General features: G+C 50.1%; 1 protein-coding gene across 1 annotated transcript in view; it reads left to right on the forward strand.

The window, feature by feature from the left end:
* The window catches only part of Taok3 (TAO kinase 3), a 142,411-nt gene extending 123,098 nt beyond the window's left edge, over positions 1-19,313 (forward strand). Inside the window, exons 18-21 of the mRNA XM_051176516.1 lie at positions 7,509-7,748; positions 9,974-10,186; positions 16,445-16,627; positions 18,713-19,313. Of these exons, the coding sequence (XP_051032473.1) occupies positions 7,509-7,748; positions 9,974-10,186; positions 16,445-16,627; positions 18,713-18,874 (798 nt within the window). The 3' untranslated portion in view covers positions 18,875-19,313. The remainder of the gene's footprint in view (positions 1-7,508; positions 7,749-9,973; positions 10,187-16,444; positions 16,628-18,712) is intronic.
* The last annotated feature ends 3,350 nt before the right edge of the window (positions 19,314-22,663 follow it).

The following is a 22,663-nucleotide window of genomic DNA, read 5'->3' on the forward strand; positions in this document are numbered from 1 at the left end:
CTCAGCCTCCTGAATGCTGGAATCATAATAGGTAGTGCTCTCAGCAGGGTTCAAATAAGAGGGAAGAGCAAAACCACCTGGGATTTGCTGCCCAGCAACCACTCTAGAGCAGCCAGGCTCTGTGTTTGTGTTTTGACATCTGGAAAGGAGAAACTGGTGGACACTCCTGATCTGTGCAGTGGTTTGGTAGATAGTAGAGGAGAGAGAATGAGAGGGAGAGAGAGGGAGATGAACTTCGTGTGGAGTGATGCATGGGTCCAGGGTCCTTAGTGAAGTTCAAACTTATCCCAAGGGGATGACATTGGGTTTTTGGATGGGAAGAGGGGTCTAGATACTGTGTGATAGTATGGGGTGCTCTGCTGGACCACAGTCCGTGGACAGAGGCACACGGCGGAGCTGATGTATTGATGTCATACGAGTAAATAAAGGCAAGGAAAACTAGACAGGTTCATGACGGAGGTGATAGCAACAATAACTGTTTGAGAATAAGCTGTTCAAAGAGAAGAGATGAGAAACAAAAGACCACGTGTGGGAAACGAGGAACGACATCGTGGTGGTGAGGGGCTGAAAGACAGCCGGGTCAGAGTCGTGATCTCAGACAGAACACATGGGACTTGGAGTTAGCTGAGGGTTTTCTTAGCACGACAGAGCCCTGAATCCCACCACCCAAACTGGGTATGGTGTCTCACACCCTCAATCCCAGCACACAGGAGATGTCTGAAGCCAGTAAGAGAGCTACAAGAAACCTGACTTCAAAATTAAACCACCAGGGTAGTGGTGGCTCACACCTTTAATCCAACACTGGGGAGGCAGGGGAAGGTAGATCTCCGTGAGTTCAAGGCTAGCCTGGTCTACAGAGCAAGTTCTAGGACAGCCAGGGGCTGTAACACAGAGAAATCCTGTCTCAAAAACCTAAACAAAAGAAAAAGCAAGAACCAACAGGTCTTAGCAGCCATTGAAAGGAGAGATAGTAGAATCAAAATTACTCTCTGGTTGGAGCCTTGGAGACATTAAAGTCTAGCTAGAAACACAAGCTTGAAGAGAAGTTCTGGTAAGAAATCATCTAAGCACTGAATATTCCAGACTTGAGAGAACCAATAAAGAAATATGAGAGATGGCTCAGGGAGTAAAGTACCTGCCATGCAAGGTCCCCGTGCCCTCAGAAAGCAAAGCATGAGGTCCCTAGTGCGCCCCCCATGCCCTCGGAAAGTGGGTTAAAGCGGGGCTCACTGTGCACGCTCCTCTGCAAGCCTGAAGTCTCTGTGGTTTATAGAGCAAGAAGGGAGACAGAGACTGGAGAACCCCAGACCTTCGCATACATGCATTGCATGGCATGTTCTCACATTCAGTACACACACACAATGGACACATAGATACATACCATGTATACACACACAACAGACACAGACACAACACACACATACACGTGGTTTTTTAAAAAAAAAAATAAAAAGCACTATAGCTAGTTAGAAATAAGATTTTTTTTTTTCATCTGACAATTACTGTTATTCCAGTAGCAGATATTTAGGGAAATTGTGAGGCCAAGGGATCAGTTATCAATAAAAGTTATAGAAAGTAACTACTCCTCAACATGATTAAAAAAAAAAAAACTGTATTCATGAAGTAATGTCTTAGCAGTTAAGAGCATCCATTGTTCTTGTGGTGGACCTGAGTTCAGTTCCTGGCATTCATAAGGCTATTCCCAACCACCTGTAACTCCAATTCCATGGAATCCAGTGCCCCCTTCTGGCCTCCAAGGGCACTACACACATTTGTATACACACACACACACACACACACACACACACACACAGAATAACCCTGTGAGAGAGTCTCCAGTTTAGTCTTATTCTAGAACCACTTTCGTGAAAATGTCCAGTGTTTTTCTATTTACAAAAGCAGCAAGAACACTGAAAAATAGAAAATTAGAAAGTGTAATATGAGAAGTTGTTTTTAATTATGGGATAGAAGTTGTCTACACTTAAGGTATATAGTGTGATGCTTTGACATAGTATTCATTATGAAATTATATTTGAAAGGACAGAAGAGGGTAGTGGGTCCCTCTGGCACTGGAATTACAGGCAATTGTAAGCCACCATGTGGGTGCTGGGAACCCGGGTACCCCAGGTCCTTGAGAACAGCAAGCTCTCTTAAGCAGTGCACCATCTTTGCAGCCCCAGAATTAACTGGAAGGTAACAGAGCTGAAGGAAAAAGCCAGGAATGATGAGGAGACGTGCCTTCCATGATGCAGAGGAATGATGAGGAGACGTGCCTTCCATGATGCAGAGGGCAAGAGATGTGCTCCTCTGGGTATCAACACTAGGCTGTACCTCCTCAACCCTGTTAACATACCGTTTCTGTACCAAATCCAGTCCCTAAGAGAGAACTTGAGGAGTAATGTGCCCGTCCTTCAAGCAACACTCTGATTCTAGCAAGGATGGGGTCCTTGCTTAGAGCAGAAGAGGAAGGTTAGGGGAAGAGTGCAGAAATAGCAGATACCACACACAGCATCTCAGGGCCCCCCACAGTCACACACATATCCAGTGTCGTTCCTCTCGGGACACCTGGGGAAAGGTGACTGTCATTGTCACCTCCACCGCCGAGAACATCTTTGTGTCTTTAGTGTTTCCAGGTGTGGCTCGGCGGCAGACAGCTCACATAGCAAGCACGAAGCCATGGGTTCCATCCCCGGCCCTGCAGATAAAGCAGTCACTAAGCATTTCCATGCACACATATCATAATGGGCTCAGGAGGTAAAGGTGAGCCTTAGGGTTTCTGTTGCTGTGACAGAACAGCATGACCATAGAGCAAGCAGGGGAGGAAAGGGTTTACTTGGCTCACACTTCTGCATTGCTGGTCACCACTGAAGGAAGTCAGGACAGGAACTCACACAGGGCAGGATCCCGGAAGCAGGAGCTGCTGCAGAGGCCATGGATGAGTGCTGCTTACTGACTTGTTCCCCATGACTAGCTCAGCCCACATTCTTAGAACCCAGGGCCAGCAGCCCAGGGTTGGCGCCACCCACCATGGGCTGGGCCCTCCGCCACTGATCACTAACTGAGAAAATGCCTCACAGCCGGATCTCATGGGGGCATTTCCTCAGTACAAGGCACCTGCTAATTGGAGCTTGATCCCTGAAAACCACATGTACACTCATAGAGTAATAAAAATTTTAAAACAGATAGACGGATAGACAAATGTCACCAGGTCGCCCTCTTAGGAGTCTGTGATTCCAGTGGACCAAACTTCCTTCACCCCTGCCTGAGCCGACTCTCAGGACTCCTTTCAACTCACAAAGCCAGCGTAAAGGAACACCAGTGCCTGGCTGAGCCTTCCTAACCCCGTCCAGATACCAAAACTAAGAAATTGGTAAATGTACTGTCCAACAGTGGCACCATTGAATTCTAAGCCAGGTGTGGTGGCACACACCTGTAATCCCAGCATTGGGAAGGCTGAGGCAGGAGAATCATGAGTTGGGAGGCCAGCCTGGACAGCTTGTCAAGTCCCTGACTCTAAACACCATTGAAAAGGATTGGAGTTTGTGCTTAGTGGAAAAGCCTCTGCCTTCCCTGCCCCTGGGGCATTGGTGGGCAGGTTCACTGACACCATAAGCTCTGATTCAACTCATTTTTTAAAATTTTATACAAGCCACAGACATGCCTGTCTCTAACATATAATGTGCTGTCAGTGTCTAGAGCATTCTAGCACAGATTGGAAAAATAGAATACTGGAAGATACCCCTCACTGGAATCTCTTTTTGAAGAAAATGTAGAAAACCCAAACACCAGAATTTTAACCTCTATTCAACTTCACAGAAGTTGTATGTAATCTTAGACCTTCAGCTTCCCAGTGCCTCATGATTACATACAAAAGTCTTTATAAGGAACCCTCAGGGTGGTGGCACAAGCCTTTAATCCCAGCGCTCAGGAAGCAGAGGCAGGTGGATCTCTGTTGAGTTCCAGGACATCCACACTGTCTAAAAAAAGATAACTAAACAAAAAAGAAATAAAAATCTTTGCAAGGTTGCCACCTTACAGAGATGCAGTTAAAGTTGGCTGAGCTGTATGAATTTTTTTTTTTTTTTTTTTTTTTTTTTTGAGAAGTGGGTATAGTGGTTCATACCTCAAGTCTTGCTAACTAGAAGGCTGAGGCAGGAGAATGACTTGGGTGCAGGAGTTGGAAACCAGCCTGGGCACCATAGTAAGACTCCTACATAAGGAAAAAAGAAAGCGTATTGCTTGTTATCATGTACGCACAGTACTGGACTCAGGGTAAGACAGATATGAAATAAGATAAGAAGGGTTTCCTTGTACTGTTATAGGCAGCTAGCCATCTTACGCCTCAATAACTGAGATGTAGGATTTGCAATATAGAGGCCAGACTAAAAATTGCAACCAAAAGCATTCGTGGTACCATACTTACATTTTCTAACTATTTGTAAAACCAGCCAGCTATTCATTTCTAAGTACGGGAAAACAATGTCCCATAGTTACATTCTGAAGCGCTTTCTTAGGGCCTGTCACTTCGTCTTCACAAGCATTTTCTGTGCTGGGTGGGAAGCCCTGAGTTTATGCCTGAAGAAACTAAAGTCTGTGCTAAGGGCTTCCCTGTGTCCCTGGGCTCCCACAGCGTCCTGTGCAGGTGTCTCTCAGCACCCACAGCGTCCTGTGCAGGTATCCCTCAGCACCCACAGAGTCCTGTGCAGGTGTCCCTGGGCACCCACAGAGTCCTGTGCAGGTGTCCCTGGGCACCCACAGCGTCCTGTGCAGGTGTCCCTCAGCACCCACAGAGTCCTGTGCAGGTGTCCCTCAGCACCCACAGCATCCTGTGCAGGTATCCCTGGGCACCCACAGCATCCTGTGCAGGTGTCTCTTAGCACCCACAGCATCCTGTGCAGGTGTCTCTCAGCACCCACAGCATCCTGTGCAGGTGTCCCTCAGCACCCACAGGTGTCCCACAGCATCCTGTGCAGGTGTCCCTCAGCACCCACAGCATCCTGTGCAGGTGTCTCTCAGCACCCACAGGTGTCCCACAGCATCCTGTGCAGGTGTCCCTCAGCACCCAGAGCCACTCCATTCCAGAAGAGAAGCCCATGACATCCACTGAAAGTACTTGCTTGATCTTTTATTGTTAGACTCTGAGCCACCTGAGCTCGAATTGGGCTTCTGGAGTTGGCGTGGGGCTGTGGCTCAATTGACCATGTGACAGGGACCGTCACCCACTTATGCAGCTTTCCCTGGCATGGGCTGGGTCCTTGATATGATCATTTGATCTGTGGGAAGGGCCACTTTCCTGTGGTACCACCCAGGGTTCACTCACTAGTCTTTGGAAAAATGACATTTAGTCGGGGCTGGGGAGGTGGCTCAGCAGTTAAGAGCACTGGCTGCTCTCCCAGAGGACCTGGGTTCAGTTCCCACACACAGCCTCACACCCACCTTCAGCTCCAGTTCCAGGGGATCTGATCCCTCTTAGGCCTCTTCCAGCACTCGTAGACATAAAACAATTCTTTTTAAAAGAAGAAGCCGGTGGTTGTTGTAATGAGGCAAAAAGAAACCAATAGAAAGAAAAGCATGAGAGAGGCTGGGCACCCAGTTGGTCCCCTGCCAAGTCCAGCTCCAAGCTTTCTTCCACAAAGCTTCATAACACACACCCCTTCTGGAGCACCTGCTTCCCAGCCCTGATTTTTCCCCCCTTTTAAATTTGTACAGAGTCTGTTTCCCTATGCTGGTTAAGGCTCTCTTGCTTGCATGTTAACTGGAATTTATTTGAGTTGGCTTCAGTCCAGACCAGGAGTGCTACTGTAGAAAAACAGGAAAAGCGCCAATAAGACTCAAAAGCAGCTGGCATAGCCATCATGACCTTAATCCCAGCACGCAGGCAGCAGTGGCAGGCAGATCTCTGTGAGTTCGAGGCCAGCCTGGGCTATGTAGTTAGACTCTGTCCCCAAGGGTGGCAGGGAACAGAACAGGAATGAAACAAAACTCCTCAGTAGCAGTTAATACAGCTGGCCATAGAGATGGGCTGAAATGCAGCCAAGACTTGGGTACAAAATGCTCACTGCACCCATTTATCTCTCCCTCCCTCTCTATATTTCCCTCTGCTTCCCCCTCCCATCTCCTCCTCCCTCTCTTCTGAAGTCTAGCTTTATCTAAACCTCATCCCTCACAGCAACAGATGACCATCCCATGGTTTCTGTGTGTGCCCTCACTCCAGCCACCACAGTAGTAACTGGCCCTGAGTAGTCACAACTCCTAGGAGAGAAAATAGGCTGACCCAAACTAGGCTTTCCACCCACCTTGGATCCCGTCAGCTGTGAGGCCAGAACCTGCTTCGCCATTAGTGTCCCCAAGTCTAGGGCAGCAGCCACCACTTAGTGAACGTTGGCATGAATCCAGGCCTCGTGGTTTAGGTCTATGTGACTAGCACGTTGAGGAAATGGCCTCAAGGGGCTGGGGATATAGCTCAGTGGCAGAGTGCTTCCCTAGCAAGTGCAAGGCTCTAGGTTCAGAGCCTGTGGCCCGAGAATCAATCCCCAGTTTGGAGTGAGAGAGGAAAGTAGTTTCAAGTTAGTGGTTAAGAACCTTACATTTGACCTTTTGTTTCTTTTCCTGGTGGACCCTTCCCCACTCTCCAAGGCAGGTTGGTAGGTAGAGAAGGAAGGAAGGAGGGAGGGAGGGAGAGAAGGAGGGAGGGAGGGAGGAAGGGAGGGAGGGAGAAGCATCAGATGGCATGAATAGAACTAAGGAGAGGTCGGGGTGTGGATCAGTGAGAGAGCATTGCCTGGCATGTGCAAGAGTCTGGGTTCAGCCCCCAGTGCCACAGGAAAAGGGAGGGAGGGAGGGAGGGAAGGAGGGAGGGAGGGGAGAGAAATGATCGAACTGACTGCTATAGGACAGATGAAAGGGAAGAGGTGTCCCCTGATTTCTCCCAGCATACCCTAAGCTCCGCTTTTACAAAACAGATAATTGGCCTACTTCTGTTATTTACGAAAGCAGGGTATTTCCCCGAAAGCCGAGGGCAGTGCAGATAGATATTCCCATATTAGTTCCCAACATTGTTTCCATAGCAGAGTCACCTGGATGCTCGAATAACAAGAGCGCCTGGAGAAGGCGTTAAAATAGAAACGGGCAGGGGTCCCAGGCAATTGTCAGAATTTGAGGGTGCGTTTCCTTACATGATTTTAGTGGGTAGCCAGCATGGGAGCCCCTAGCTCGAACACACCAAAGTCTTGCACAATCTTAAGACCCACAGCCCCTCTGAGGCAGGGAAACCCAGGGGTATTAATCCCATTTCCCAGATAGTGCAGTTATGACCGCTGACAAATTTCCATCTTGATAGTGGGGCCTCATCACAGAACACAAAGCTCCAGGGGCTGCCCCTCTGACCTCACTAAGTCATGCTGCAAACACTAATGGCCTTAAATAAGAGCCATCCCTCACCATGTTGTGTGTCCCTCCCTCTCCCCTCCGCTCATCGCTCTCCATTCATCTTTTGCTCCCGGATGCAGGAACTAAATAAAAAGAGGACCCAGAAGGAAATGGAGCACGCTATGCTGATCAGGCATGACGAGTCCACCCGAGAGCTAGAGTACAGACAGCTGCATACACTGCAGAAGCTCCGAATGGATCTGATCCGGTTACAGCACCAGACGGAGCTGGAGAACCAGCTGGAGTATAATAAGAGGCGGGAGCGGGAGCTGCACCGGAAGCACGTCATGGAGCTTCGGCAACAACCGAAAAACTTAAAGGTAAGAGTCCAGCAACACAGCCAGAACCCTGTGCGCATCCTCACGGGGGTGGGCGGGGCCACAGTGGCCTATCTGTGTCCCACCACAGAATGAAAACCTCCATGTGTGGCGTCCAATCCCCACACAAATGGGCGGGGCCACAGAATCAGACCCTCCACGTGTGGCGTCCAGGGCATCTTCTGCAAGCTGGGAAGCAGCAATGGGACCTTCTAAACTGCAGGGTCCTCGGCCCTCCCTGTAGTTCTGTGTGCTGCCTCCCTGAGCCATTGGTCACCCACCATCTTTGAAAGGCAAAAGGGAATGGCTGGAGAGAAGGCTCAGTGGTTAAGAGCACTGGATGCTCTTCCAGAGGACCCAGGGTGATTCCCAGCACCCACAGGGCAACTCACAGCCATCTGTAACATCAGTTCCAGGGGCTGCGGTGCCCTCTTCTGGCCTTCAAGAGGGCACCGAGCACCCAAGTGCGACACAGACGCATTCAGGCAAAACACTCATACATATGAAATGAACTAGAAACTTTAAAGTGAATGTGTTGCCTTTGCAGGTAGAAAGACGTGTGTTCTATCCCCTAGAACAGTGGTTCTCAACGTGTGGGTCGTCACCCCTATGAAAGTTAAACATCCCTTCCACAGGGTCACCTAAGACCATCAGAAAACACAGATATTTGCATTAAGCTTCATATCAGTAGCAAAACTACAGTTATGAAGCAGCAGTGAAAAAATTTCATGGTTGGGGGTTACCACAAGATGAGGAACTGTGTTAAAGGGTGGCAGCATTAGGAAGATTCAGAACCACTCTGCCCTAGAATCTGTTTAAAAAAAAAAAAAAAAAAAAAAAAAAAAAAGGTTGGGCCAGGCAAGCACACATAGAGGTACATAGATATGTTTGAGGCCAGCCTGGTCTACATAGTGAGTTCCAGGCTAGCCAGAGCTACACAGGAAAGTTGGAGAGGGAGGGAGAGAAAACAAAATCAGCAACAGCAACAACAAAAAATGATATCCGTGACCCCAGAACTTCTGGGCAGCTCCCTGGCCCTGGTTGGCCACCCACTTAGCCTGCTCAGCAGCTCCAGGCTTTTGCCAGGCTCTGTCAAGATGGATGCACCTACCCGCAGCTGTCCTCTGACCTCCACAGACACATATACAAGTGCCCCCAACAAAAGTGGGTGGAGAGCTGTCCATGGTCCTAGTCCCAGTAAGTGACAAAGCTATGCCCCTAACAGCTATGTTCAATGTTGCTGCACAAATAAAGGCTACAAAGCCACACTCAGAGTTAGTAGGATCTGCCATGGGCCTGGGACTCGGGACCGGCTCTCCAGGCTGCAGTGGGGAGATAAATGGAGGAAACCCTTTGGCCCTGGCATCCTCCAGCTAATTCTAGCATGGCACTGGTTGGCGCGTTCCGTGCCCTCAGCCACTGGCGTGTGTCACAAAGAGAGGCCAGTTGTCAGCGCTGGCAAGTGCCCCTTCAAGGCAAACCCTAGGCACATCCATGACCCCTGCCCCCAGAAGCCCCGAGTGTCCACCAGGTGACATGTGACTACAGAGAGGCCTGTGCCTGCCATGTACTCCTCCCCCCCCCCCCCCACTTTCCAGAGTGAAAATTTGATAATCACCTCCGGGGACACTCTCACCAGGGTCACAGGCCAGAGCCACTGCTCTTTCACTTTCTACTGAAGCCACCTGGGGGGGGGGGGATGGGTTAGGGTGTGAAGTGCCATCTGGTGTTCCTTTTCAATTGATGTCTCGGGGAGACATTGTGAGCCAGGGCAGGGGGAGCTGGATGTAGAGCATCACTCCCTTCCTCACTTGGCAATGAAAGGATGCAGGGCATACATTGATGGGTACCAAAACACAGTGAACACCAAAGACTTGGAGGAGACCAGGGAGATGACTGCTAACCCGTGAACGAGTCTCATAGTATCCCACAATCTACTTGTGAATCCTAGTCCCCCGCGTTATAATCCGTTTTCCCCTAGAGCCGTTTATTTGTCAATTAAAAATGACTCCCACCCACTTTGCATTTAAACAAAAAGCAGAGCAATGTGACCTCTGGCACGCATCGTCCCCTCGCTTTCTGGATTGATGGCTGCCGTGTGGGAGTCCCGTGCTGGTTCTGTGTCGTCGGGTAACCCGGGGACTTCCATGTGAACTAATTCTCTTCTCTTTTTCTCTTTGTCCCCCCCCCAAACCTACCCCACCCACCTTTCTCCCCTTTTCTGCCAGGCCATGGAAATGCAAATTAAAAAACAGTTTCAGGACACTTGCAAAGTACAGACCAAACAGTACAAAGCACTCAAAAATCACCAGTTGGAAGTCACTCCAAAGAATGAGCACAAAACAATCTTAAAGACACTGAAAGACGAGCAGACGAGAAAACTGGCCATTTTGGCAGAGCAGTATGAACAGAGTATAAATGAGATGATGGCTTCTCAGGCGGTAAGTGGGTAGGTTTTGTTGCCACGGCTTCGAGAGCCTTTGGGATTTCCAGGAAATTCAAGATTCCGGCGTTCATTCCTTCCCAAGCACCTCCTGGGATACGTTGGTTTAGGATGTATTGGTGGCTGCTTTTCCTGCCCGAGGAATGGAGGAAAATGGCAACGCCCAGTAAAGCCAAGGCCATGCGGATACTCGCTGGGATTCGTCTTATAAGATGGAGCTGAAGGAGCCGTGTGCCAGTCCAGGCGGCGGGAGGGAGAGGGCCGCACACAGGGAGGGCGAGATGGGATGGGTACCATGTGCGTGTCTATGCACATTCATCAGATGTTTACTGACAACCACCCCAGTGTCAGGCATGACCCTGCCGCCTCCGAGCTCATGGTCAAGTGAGGGGAGACACACGCATAGACAGACATATTTGCTAAATAAACTCTGGCCAAGCCTCCCCAGGCAGCACTGCGCTGGAGCCAGAGACAGTGGAGATAGCTAGACACGGTCTTATGCTGTGTCAGGGAGGCTGGGAAGTTTTACATCGTTGACTGTTAATAGCCAGGCACACTGAGTACTTTGTTGCTGGGGTACCCAGGGCCTTGGAAGGACAAGGAGGAACAGGGAAGCTGGCCCGGAGATGTCTGGAGAACAAAAGCACATGGGCCCGTACAGGCAGAGGTCCAGACGGGGAGAGCATGCACCTGGGGTTCAGAGATGGAGGGTGGACCCAGGGTTCAAGGAAGAGGATTGGGCTGGGAGCCATGGTGCACACCTGTGATGCCAACATTCAGAAGACTGAGGCAGGAGGATTATGATGGCCTGGACTAGTATCGAGACCCAGTCTTGCAAAACAAAGGCAAGGGATATAGCTCATCCGTAGACCGCTGCAGGAAAGCCCCAAGCACTGCAAAGAAGGGAAGGAGGGGGCTGGAGGGACGGCTCAGCCGCTAAAGGCTAGGCTCACAGCCATAAATACAAGACGGGAAGGGTTAGAAGAAATGATGACGTGTCCCTCCTGTCTTATTCCCAGGCTAGTCTCTCCTAGCTCTCCACTGTGTCCCAGATCCCAAGGATGTTGGCAGGTTAGGAAATGGGTCTGTCAGGTAATTGGATGACGTCATCCCACAGCGACCAGCCCCGACGGCCAATGGTTTACTGAAAAGAAACATTAGTTCCACCTGAGGTTGCAGTCTGCAAAGACGCAGAAGCCCCGAAGGGTCTGAGAACAAATGGCCAGCCCGGCCATCGGGGAGTAAGACGTGGGGGTGGAGTGAGGGTCAGAACCTCCACTCGACCACGAGAGGCCACAGATGTCCAGTGTGCAGTTGCCACAGCACAAGCGGGAAGAGGTTGGGTGGCAGGCACATGGGCGGGGGTTAGGGGAACACTAGGAGGGGCGGCAGAGAATTGAGTTTCAGAGAGGAATGGACAGGAGCCTGGGAGAGTTGAGGAAAGAGGGTGAGTTCCGATGGCGGGCACAGTGCCTGACTGAGGTAGCACTGAGCCCTGTAGGTGTCCGTGTGGAGAGAGACAGGTACTGAGATCTGCAAGTCATAAAGGACACTAGGATGAAAGACAAAAGGTCCCATGCCTTGTGGGGGCAGCTGTCACAGTTAAGAGTACGTGGATGTATCAGGGACGAGAAGGGGGCAGCAGGGTGTCCAGTTTGAGAAGCAGGCTGGGGACAGGATCTGGTAGCCATCCATGTCTGAAGTCTGGGTAGTAGTAGATCAAAGAGGATGAGTAACCAAAGATCAGGAGGGGACAGGAGAGAGCGAGTCACAGCCGGCCGAGCGAAGGTTCCCACCGGAGGGTTCAAATATGTAGGAGCCACGAGAGCAGTGACCCATGGCCTCCCAGCTTTGGACGGTGGCTTTAGCCAGTGTGGTACAGCAGCCGGACTAGAAGGTGTTCTTTCCCCTCAAAGGGATGCGGCTGCAGCTCGGTGGGCAGAGTGCTTACCTAGAACACACGAGGCCACACAAACTGGCATGGTGGCACCCACCTGTGATCCTGGCACCTGGAAGATGGAGCAGGAGAATCAGAAGTTCAAAGTCATCCCCAGCCACATGGCAGCAAGTTCAAGGCCAGACCGGGCTACCTGAGATCCTGTCCATTAAAAAGAAGAACAACGTGCACTTGGGGACCCCCCCCTTCCTCGTCAGTGGAAGTGTAGCAAGCGGAGGGGACAATCCATCCCGACAAGTGTTTGTGATTGTCTACACCGTGACCCAGGCGTCCCTGGAGGGGATACCATGGCGAATAAGATACATCCTCACTGCCCAGCCAGGCCCTCCGGGGACACCGAGGGAAGCAGCATCAGAAGGGGCCTGCTGTGCACGCACGGACGCCAAGAGCAAGATGGCGGCAGTGGAACAGGAAAGGCTAACCTGGTCGGGAGTGACCCCAGCGGCCCCACCACCACAGCTACTTAGGCAGAGGGGCTGCAGGAGTGGGAACGCTGCAGCCCACCTGAACTCAGACGCATCGGTTCTGTCTGGGATGCGGAGAGCTAGGGATCTTGCCTGGGAATACGACGGGAGGGTTGCACAGGGGACAGGTGACAATCGGGTCTACGGGCCTCAGCACGACACACTGGCACTAAAGTGTAGAGGACCTGGTGGCGTCATATTGCTGTCTGGGAACCACCCCTCAGAGACACGTGGAGAATGGTCTGAGAGATGGCAAGCGTCATGGGAGACCACTCTGGTGTTTCTGTTCTTGTTTGACTGACCACGGGGGTGATGCCCACACTAGAGATGTGATGGTGTGATGAGAGAGGTGGCCATGCTTGAGAGACAGGCTAGAGGTTCAGGGAGTGTGCTGGTGGCAGGGCCAAGATGCCGAGTGAGGACCAAAGAAGGATCTAAGTGTCTGGGTTAGCTTAACGGCAGGTGACAGTGACGGTTTATTTAAAAAGGCAGTGGGGTCAGGTCGGGGAATGGACTGCAGGAAGGATGAGTGGCCACGTTAAACTCGTGGTCTGGGAAACAGCCCAGGTGTGAATGCCTAGCAGATAAACAGAAGAAACCGAGAGACAAACCTGGAGAACTCACCTCCCCGGGCGAGTCTGGTGTGCCGGCATTTAGCCAAGAGATCGTCTTGGAGTAGACAGGAGCCCTCTGGAGGAGCAGTTAGAAGAGGACCCGGGCTAAAGCCCCAGAGCACCCACATTCCCAGAGGCCCTGCCTGGCAGGAACTAGCTGGGAAAGAAGCAGAGTGAGGAGAAAGATACAAGGAGGGTTACACAGTGGCTCAGATCAGGGACAAAGTCCAGGCTAGAGGCAAGGAATTGCAAGAAAGGAAGCCCTCAACAGTGGCAGACCCTGCCGGGAGGTGAAGTCACTTCAGGGATCTCACAAAGATCAACAGGAGCATTGCATGAGGGATGGACGTGGAGGACATTGAGTGGAAGACGAGAGTTAAGGAGAGAGAAGGGTAATGGGGATAGTACTGGGTAGGATTCCTGTCTTGGTTTTTGTTTCATTTTGACACAGTCTCTTGGGCCTGAACCTCACTATGTGGCCAAGGTTGACTTTGAACTCCTTATCCTCCCGCCTCCCCACCTCCCAGGCGCTGGGATTACAGATGTTCATCACCACGTCCTGTTTATTCAGAGCTGGAGATGGGACTAGGGCTTTGTGCATGCCCCATATGGACTCTACCAACCCAGCCACAGCCCAGCCTGGCTCTGCAGCAAGAGTCTAGGGAACATAGTATGTAAATTGCCAGACACGGGGTAAGGAACATGGCCTAAGAGGAGAGCAGTGCCCTCTTTGGAAACAGGGATGAGGTGACTCTGAGTGTGGCTGTCGCAGCTGTCCACCACTGGCCTTGGGCCACCAGCTGGGTGTAACCTCTAAGAACCTTCTGTGAATCCCTCTTTACCTGTGCAAACCAGAGGCTCACTGAAGGGAGGCCATTCACATTAACTACTACTTAGGGCAGGAATTGGTACTTTTTCGGTAAAGGAATCATAAATGTGAGTGTCCATCCCACTAGCCAGCTCATTTCTGCAGAAGACCAGTCAGAAATTATGTGTATGAGAGAGAGAGAGAGACAGACAGACTGTCAGAAACATGTGTATGAGAGTCTGTCAGAAGTTACATGTATGAGAGAGGGAGAGAGAGAGAATCTGCATTCCCTAGTTCATGCTCTAGTAAAACTTTATTCATTTATAAACAGACACAGAAACACAGCCTGGGGCTGTAGCATCCCAGTTTCCAGCACTGTGGGGGAGGGGACCGTGTCTTGGGTGGAGGCTGTGAGCTGCAAGCTGGGCCACCACTGAGCTAAACTGCACAGTCCCTTGCCTCCTCTTCTGTTTACGCCATTGTAGGACGCAAGCCTGATACTCACCTTACATCATGATAGACCTTAGAGCAGGTTTGTATGTGTGATTTCAGATGGTAAATCCCAAAATCCAGAACTCCTGGAGTTTCTAGAACCTGGACTTATGTGATCAGAGCTGGCATGGGGCACAGTGTGAGGACAGCGAAATGCCAGAAACAAACGTAACTGCAGGCTGGGGCTGTGGTGCGGGAGGCAGAGGGCTGGCCTAGCATGGTGGCGGTCCTGGGTTTTGTCACCAGCACTGCTAAAATTCCAGCATGGTGGTGCACATCCATAATCCCAGCAAGCCGGTACACACCTGCAATCCCTGCATGGCGGTACATACCCACAGTTAGCATAACAGGGCAATGCACACTTGCCCTTGGGAGGTAGAGGCAGGGGGATCGGAAACTCAAGGTCATCCTTGGCTGCATAGCAGGGCAGGTTCCAGCTCCAGCGTGGACAGGATTAGACCCTGTCTCAGAGGGGGACATTTCAGGGTCTAAACTGCCCACTGTAGACCTAAAGTCTTGGCCGCTCATTAGCTGGCCTCGTGGCGGCAGCTAATTCATGGAAGCAGAGGATGGCTGGGCTGTCGTTTTCTCCCTGGTAAGGCACCCTCAGGTCAGGAGAGAATCCACAGCCGTCTTCACCACGGGACATTCCAGCAGCATCTGTGCGTTATTCTGGCTGTAGACTGACTGTGTTTATACTGCCACCCTGCCTATGTCCCCAGTGGAAATAGGAAGCAAATGGCATGTCCTCTCTTGCAACTTCTAACATGGAATGTTTAGGGTGGGACTCGGGAAACACATATTCCCCACAGGACCTAAGATGACGCTCTCCAAGTAGTGTTAACATTTCCAAAGTCACTTCCTGCTGCGGGCGCTGTGATCCTTTGTCAGGCATAGATCATGTGAAGATGGTTGGGGGGAAATGGCCTGTATGGAGAGGTACAGAGAAACTCAGGACAGCCACAGTGATTGGGGGCTCTGACCCTAGCAATCCCAGCCAAACTGAGGGGCTGACATGGAGAGATACCCAAGCCTGTGACACAGGAGTTAGCTATGCTCTGCTAATGGCCTGCCACAGGAGCCTCTTTGAGTTTCTGCAGGTAGACTTGGCCATCTCCATACAATCGGGCCTTCCTGATGCTGTAGGTGGACTTGGCCCATCTCCACATAACATCTGGGAATCTTGGTACAAAATGTAAGGTTGCGGTATCTCACTAGAAGCAAAGAGAACTGAGCAAGGATGCATGAATAACCTTAGATCCCATTGCTTTGAAGCAAAATGTTTCGCCTCAGGTTATCAGCTGCTCCCAAGGAGTGAGATTTTTGAACCTGTAGGGTTCTGAGTTTGTGGCTTGAAAGAGGCCATGTGTAGCCACAGCCATGGCCAGCATGATTTGTTTGGTCATAACAGCCACAGTGGCATGGTCTTCACACTGAATTATTGTTGAATTCACTTGTGTAGCACTAAGCACGTTTAAAAGTGTCCTGATTTTATAGTTAAAGGTGTTTAAATAGGGACACCTTCTCTCGTCAAAACTAAAACAATATAACAGCTGCTATTTATTGGGCATTGCAGTACATGTGGATTGGGGTCCTATATAGAATCTTTCATTTAAAACTTGCCAATCTTTGTGGGAATTATGTATTATTGTTTCCTTGGAAAAAGAAAGAAATGAGACCAAAGGAGGCTGAATAATTGGTAAAATGCCACTCCACAGTGGCAGAGCCAGGCTTCAGGGATCCTGTGACCACCGGGGGCCAAGTCCACTGGCTCTAATCCAAAGTGCGGTGTCCATCAAGTTTATGACCTTCCATCTAAGTAGAAACAAGGAGACCATTCCCAGTCATCCCCAGAGTGGTGCGTGTGGGCTGCTGTGTGCATGTACATATATATAGCATGTGTCTTCTTCGGTACCCACAGTTACGGCTAGACGAGGCGCAGGAGGCAGAGTGCCAGGCCTTGAGACTACAGCTCCAGCAGGAGATGGAGCTGCTCAACGCCTACCAGAGCAAAATCAAGATGCAGACGGAGGCCCAGCATGAGCGCGAGCTGCAGAAGCTAGAGCAGAGGGTGTCTCTACGCAGAGCGCATCTTGAGCAGAAGGTAGGAAGTTCCCGGGGAGCCGTGCAGTGGGGCTGGGGTCTCGGAAGGTCGAGGTTTTGCAATGGAACCCTCCCTGGTGACCAGGGATCAGACTGTCAACTTACCCCTGGTGCCCAAGAAAGGCAGGCATTATCTCCAGGCCTGGGACACTGGCTCAGAAAGGTTACTCAACCATCTGAGGTTTAGCCTGGATGCCCACCATCTTAGCCAGCTGGATGACGTCACTCACATAAGAACTATGGGATGCCAAGGTGGCTGCCCAGGAGTCTCAGAAAGTCAAATAGGATTGGAATTTTTTCAGCAAAAGAAATTATCCACGGGGCTCTTTAAATAAGAAACAAAATGAGGTGCTAGAGAGATGGCTCGGAGGTTAAGAACACTGGCTGCCAAGGTTCAATTCTCAGCACCCATGTGGTGGCTCACAACTGTAACTCCAGCTCCAAGAGAATCTGACACCTGTTCTGGCCTCCACAGACACCACACTCATATGCACATACCTAAACACAGACACCACACAGACATAAATAATTAAGTAAAAATATTTTTTAGAAAAAAGAGTATAAACAAAGATAGGTCGGTATTGCCGCATGCAGTAAATATTATCCCCCTTAAACTGTGCCTCGATGTAGACAGTGGGAACAGTCAGGAAGCATCTCAAAGCTGGGGTGAGGAGATGGTCCAGGGGGAAGGTGCGTCCTATGCAAACTCGAGAATCTGAGTTCTGTCCCCAACACCCACGTTAAAACAAAACAAACAAAAAAGTAGCTGTGCTGGAGCACACGCGCGACCCCAGCACTGGGAGGGTGCAGGTGGATCCTTGGGGCTCACTGCACAGCCAGCCCCGCCTACTTAGCCATTGAGCAGCCCTGTGTGGACAGACAAGGTAGATGGTGTGTGAGAAATGACCGCAGACACTGCCTTCCGGCTTCCACGTGAACATGCACACGTACACACAAAGCAAGCATCCCCAGGGCTGGGGAGATGGCTCAACAGGCAAAGCGCTTGCTCTGATAGCATGAGGAGCTGAGTTCGAGTCTCTAGTCCCCCACATAGAAGGTAAACAGGAGAACACACACGAGTACCCCTACGGGCCGTGGAGGCAGAGGCGGGAAGATCCCAGGGACTGTCTGGATAGCCAGTCTAGCTGAAACACACGCTCCAGGTTCAGCAACGCTCTGAAAACAAGATGAGAAGTGACCGAGGAAAACTCCAAAAGGGACCTCAGGGCTCCATCCACTCGCATTCAGTTGCAGGTGTATTCACACTGATGCTGCCCACACCCACCCAGACTCAGCATCTCAAGTTGGTGACCGCCCTCTGCTTAACCTGTTGCCCTCGCTTTCTCCCTGTCTCCCCAGCACGTAGCCTTCTCTTCCTGCCACTGCTCCAGTCTCGAATCCCTAAGGGTGCAGGAGGCTCACTCAGGTCCTCCGCCAAGTCACAACAGACTCATACTCAAGAGAGAGGACACCGACCTGATTGGTCCAGGCTCAGACAGTGTCACCACCTCCACCCCCCAACCCCACTCACCCAGCCACACCCAGCCCTAGCAAGTTTGAGACATAGTGGATCAAATCAAAGACAGTTTATTATTGGGCTCCCGGCTCTCAGGTCTAGGCTGTTCCCCGTGTGTGTGTGTGTGTGTGTGTGTGTGTGTGTGTGTGAGTGTGTGAGTGTGTGAGTGTGTGGGTGTGTGTGGGGGTGTGGGTGTGTGTGTGTGTGTGAGTGAGTGTGTGTGTATGTGGGGGGGTGTGTGGGGGTGTGAGTGTGTGGGTGTGGGTGTGTGTGTGTGTGTGTGTGTGAGTGTGGGGGTGTGTGTGGGTGTGTGTGAGTGTGTGTGAGTGTGTGGGTGTGGGGGTGAGTGGGTGTGGGTGTGTGTGAGTGTGTGTATGTGTGAGTGTGGGTGTGTGAGTGTGTGTGTGAGTGTGTGTGTGTGTGAGTGTGGGTGTGTGTGGGTGTGTGAGTGTGTGGGGGGGGTGAGTGGGTGGGTGTTTATGACACTCACTCACGAATGCGCTCGTGGGGTTCCCTCGTGGCCTTGGGGGCGAACTTTGGCACTGAGGCCCACTTCTCTGCTTGGTGCAGATTGAAGAGGAGCTGGCCGCCCTACAGAAGGAACGCAGCGAGAGAATCAAGATTCTCCTGGAAAGACAAGAACGAGAGACGGAGACTTTTGACATGGAGAGCCTCAGAATGGGATTTGGGAATTTGGTGACATTAGATTTTCCTAAGGAGGACTATAGATGAGATTAAATTTTTTTGCCATTTACAAAAAAAAAAAAAAAAAATGAAAAAAAGAAAACAAAAAAATTCAGACCCTGCAAAACTACATTCCCCATTTTAACGGGCGTTGCTCACTTCACTCTCTCTCTCTCTCCCTCTCTCCCTCTCTCTCTCTCTCTCTCTTCCTGACATCGTGTCGGACTAGTGCCTGTTTACTCTTACTCCATCAGGGGCCCTTTCCTCCCCCTGTGTCAACTTTCAATGCTGGCCGGCCCGGCCGCCCCTACTGTCCACCAGCCACACCCAAGTACCGGTGTGGCTCACCGATGTTCTGTTGAGAACCTTGGAGGTGGTTCTAGAGTCAGTCAACCAACAAACGGCGATGGAACACAGATGGATATTGCTTTAAGCAATCCCTCATTGTCACCAACCAGTGAAAGTAAAGCAAAAAACAAACACAAAATCTAAAGAACAAAAACTAAGTAAGTAATACATGCCAAGGGGGAGAGAGACACAAAATCCGCAGCCTTACACCTTAACCAGCTGCTGCATATTTTATTTTATTTTATTTTTTTGGTATTTATTCATCAGGAATTAAAAAAAAACAAAGTTTTATTAAAGATTGAAAATTTGATACATTTTACAGGAACTAATTGTGATGTACATATGAAGTGGTAACATATTATTACTATTTTGGGGCCGGGGTGGGTGGGTGGGGTGGAGAGAGCTTGTGATTTTTAAGAGCCTGCCGGCAAGAGTTTGCCTTGCCGTCAGCCTGGTCTACTGTATCCCGGCATCCTCTGCTGTTGCGGACGGTGCGAATACACTTACGGAACTCACAGAATCCCAGTAGCACAAAATTGGGCTTTGGCAAATCATGTATTTTGTGTATAGAGGGAATCTAAGGAGAGGAATTGCTTATTTTCATATTGTATTTTAACTGTTTCTCTGATCAAAATTTTTTTACTTCCTCCTCCTGTTCCTCCCCACCCCACGCCCACCTCCCCGCGGTTTCCGGTTCAGTCTCTGGAGTTCAATGTCTTTTCAGTCCGATCATCTCTGTTTATTTCTCCTTCCCCTCCCCGCTCCCCCTATCTTTGGCCATAAATATTGCATTATTCATCCTTTCAAACTGTGTATTTTCTTACAATAAAAAATGATGAAGAAAAAAAGGCTTTACTCCTTTTGCATGCACCTTAAAAAAACACACACACAAAACAACAACACATTTTTTCAGGTTCCAAGGAAGAGCATGATTAACTGTCAGGGCTTTTAATTATATTTGTAAATAAAAGTGTTCGTCACATTGCCTGGCTGTGTTCTTGTAGCAGGATTTCTCTTCCAGGTGCCTCTGAGGGCTGAGCCCTCCTGGAACCGAGCTCCAGGACTTTCCTCCCAGAAGGATGCTGAGGTAAAGCCGAACCTTCCCGTTTCTTCTGGACCGAGATGGAGGTGCGCATGCTCACAGAGGCCAGCCCAGCCTCGGTGCCCTTAGCTTAGAAGCCACACAGGCTCGCAGGCAGAGAACTGGAGCCCACGAAGGAGTGCACGCTATGGAGGCACAGGAGCGCTCCCACTGGAAAATCCCGCCGGCACAGACCCCGTCCCTTCCTGTCTCCTTTCACTAGAGCAACTATGTAGTAAAAACAGAACTTCCCGGATGGCTCACCTGTCACCTTAGCTCTGCAAGCCGTGCGTACTGAAATTGGATTTTGCTTTCTAGTATTATTGTCTCTATGGGGTTTTTGTTGTTGAGGTTTGCTTTTGGGTTTCCCACTTTGGTGTTTTGTTGTTGGGTTTTGTTTGTTTGTTTGTTTGTTTGTTTGTTTTGGTACTCACCATGTAGACTGGGCTGGACCCTGGAACCCACAGAGATCCTTCTACCTCTTCCCCATCCATCTCCCCAAAGTGCTAGGAGGATTAGGGGCTTGTGCTGCCACACCCAGTCCTGTTTTGTGTTTTCCTAATACCTGAGAGCGGGCTGCTTAGGCATGCTTAGCCAAGCTGAGGTCATGTGCAAGTTCCCATTCTGCAGGGCTGGGGACTAAGTTCAGCCTCCTGCGTACTTGGTAAGCGCTATACCACCAACCAGCCCCAGGCCCTGCCAACACAGCTCTTTTAAATGAGGACCTGAGGACCGTTCTTGGATCCTAAAATCGAGTAACGTGTAGGTCTCCTTGTGACAAACTGATCTGAAAGTGTAAAATTACAAATTGTTACTAACATGGATTAACTCCTCTCTAAAGTCCATGGTAACAGCCGCCCAGCTTCCCAGACCACCTAGCCCGTTAGTGTTTATGGTCAATACATTGATGCTGCAGGAGGCTGGCATGGTGAAGCACACTTAGTTTTTTTTTTTTTTTTAATTTTTTAAGATTTATTATGTATACAACATTCTGACTCCCTGTATGCCTGCACGCCAGAAGAGGCCACCAAGTCTCATTACAGATGGTTGTGAGCCACCATGTGGTTGCTGGGAACTGAACTCAGGACCCCTTGAAGACCAGCAAGTGTTCTTAACCACTGAGCCATCTCTCCAACCCATGGAGCACACTTTTAATCCCAGCATTCAAGAGGCAGAGGCAGGCAGAGTTCCTGGAAAGCCAAGGCTATTATTACACAGAGAAACCCTGTCTCAGAAAAACAAAACAAAGACAAAAAACAGGTATAATAGAAACACAAGGGAGGGCTCAGAGGTTAAGAGCACTGGCTGTTCTTCCAGAGGTCCTGAGTTCAACTCCCAGCAATCACATGGTGGCTCACAACTATCTAGGATAAGATCTGGTGTCTTCTTCTGGCCTGCAGGCAGAACACTGTATACATAATAAATAAATAGAGAGAGAGAGAGAGAGAGAGAGAGAGAAAAGAAACACAAAAATAGGAAAGATGGGGCAGAGAACCAGAGTCCTCCCTCCCAGTATGGAGTGAACTCCCTAGATTTTAAAAGGGATTATAGAAACAGGTTTATGGGCTGGCAAGATGGATTAGTGGTCAAAAGCCTGATCGTGTGAGTTCAGACCCTGGAGCCCACTCCTGTGAGGAAGGCCCCTGGATCCCGACCTTAGAAATACTACTGGGCTGTAGGCCAGCCGTGAGCCAGTGAGACAGACAACTCAGCAAGGAAGGAGCTTGCTGTGCAAACCTGGTGACTGAGAGTTCAATCACACATGTGCTGTCCTGCACACCCACACATTATGCATGCATGTGAGAATGCACACAGACACACACACACACACACACACACACACACACACACACACACGAAGTAATTGGATCAAATTTTAAGTAATACTGGGCCGTGAGCCTGGCTGTACTGTGAGACACCTGTTGTGATGGCTATACTATTATTACAGGATCAAGAGTCAAATCTCTAAGAGGCGAGCGCAGGCCTCTGAGAGATTATCTAGATTAAGGTAACTGAGGTGACGTGATCCACCCTAATTGTGGGTGTCACCGTGTCACGGGCCGTCGTCCTGAACTGAACAAAAGGAGGTGAGCTGAGCACCACTGTTCATCTGTTTCCTGGCGGGATGTCACTTGACGGCTGTGTCAAGCTCCTGCGGCCGTGACTTCCCCACCACGATGGTCTATACCCTCAGATGCTGTCGCTAACACTCCAAACCCTTATGTCACACTCTGGGATGGCTGTAGTCAGGGAACGGCCCTGGACCTATGGCCTTTGTTCGTGTATGTCAAACCGGTCTACTTTAATCACTGATTACATCTCTTTTTTCTTTCTTTTTTTTAAAAAGATTTCTTTATCATGTATTCACACACCAGAAGAGGGCACCAGATCTCATTATAGATGGTTGT

Source organism: Phodopus roborovskii, unplaced genomic scaffold (genome assembly GCF_943737965.1).
Source record: "Phodopus roborovskii unplaced genomic scaffold, PHOROB, whole genome shotgun sequence".
Taxonomy (NCBI): domain Eukaryota; kingdom Metazoa; phylum Chordata; class Mammalia; order Rodentia; family Cricetidae; genus Phodopus; species Phodopus roborovskii.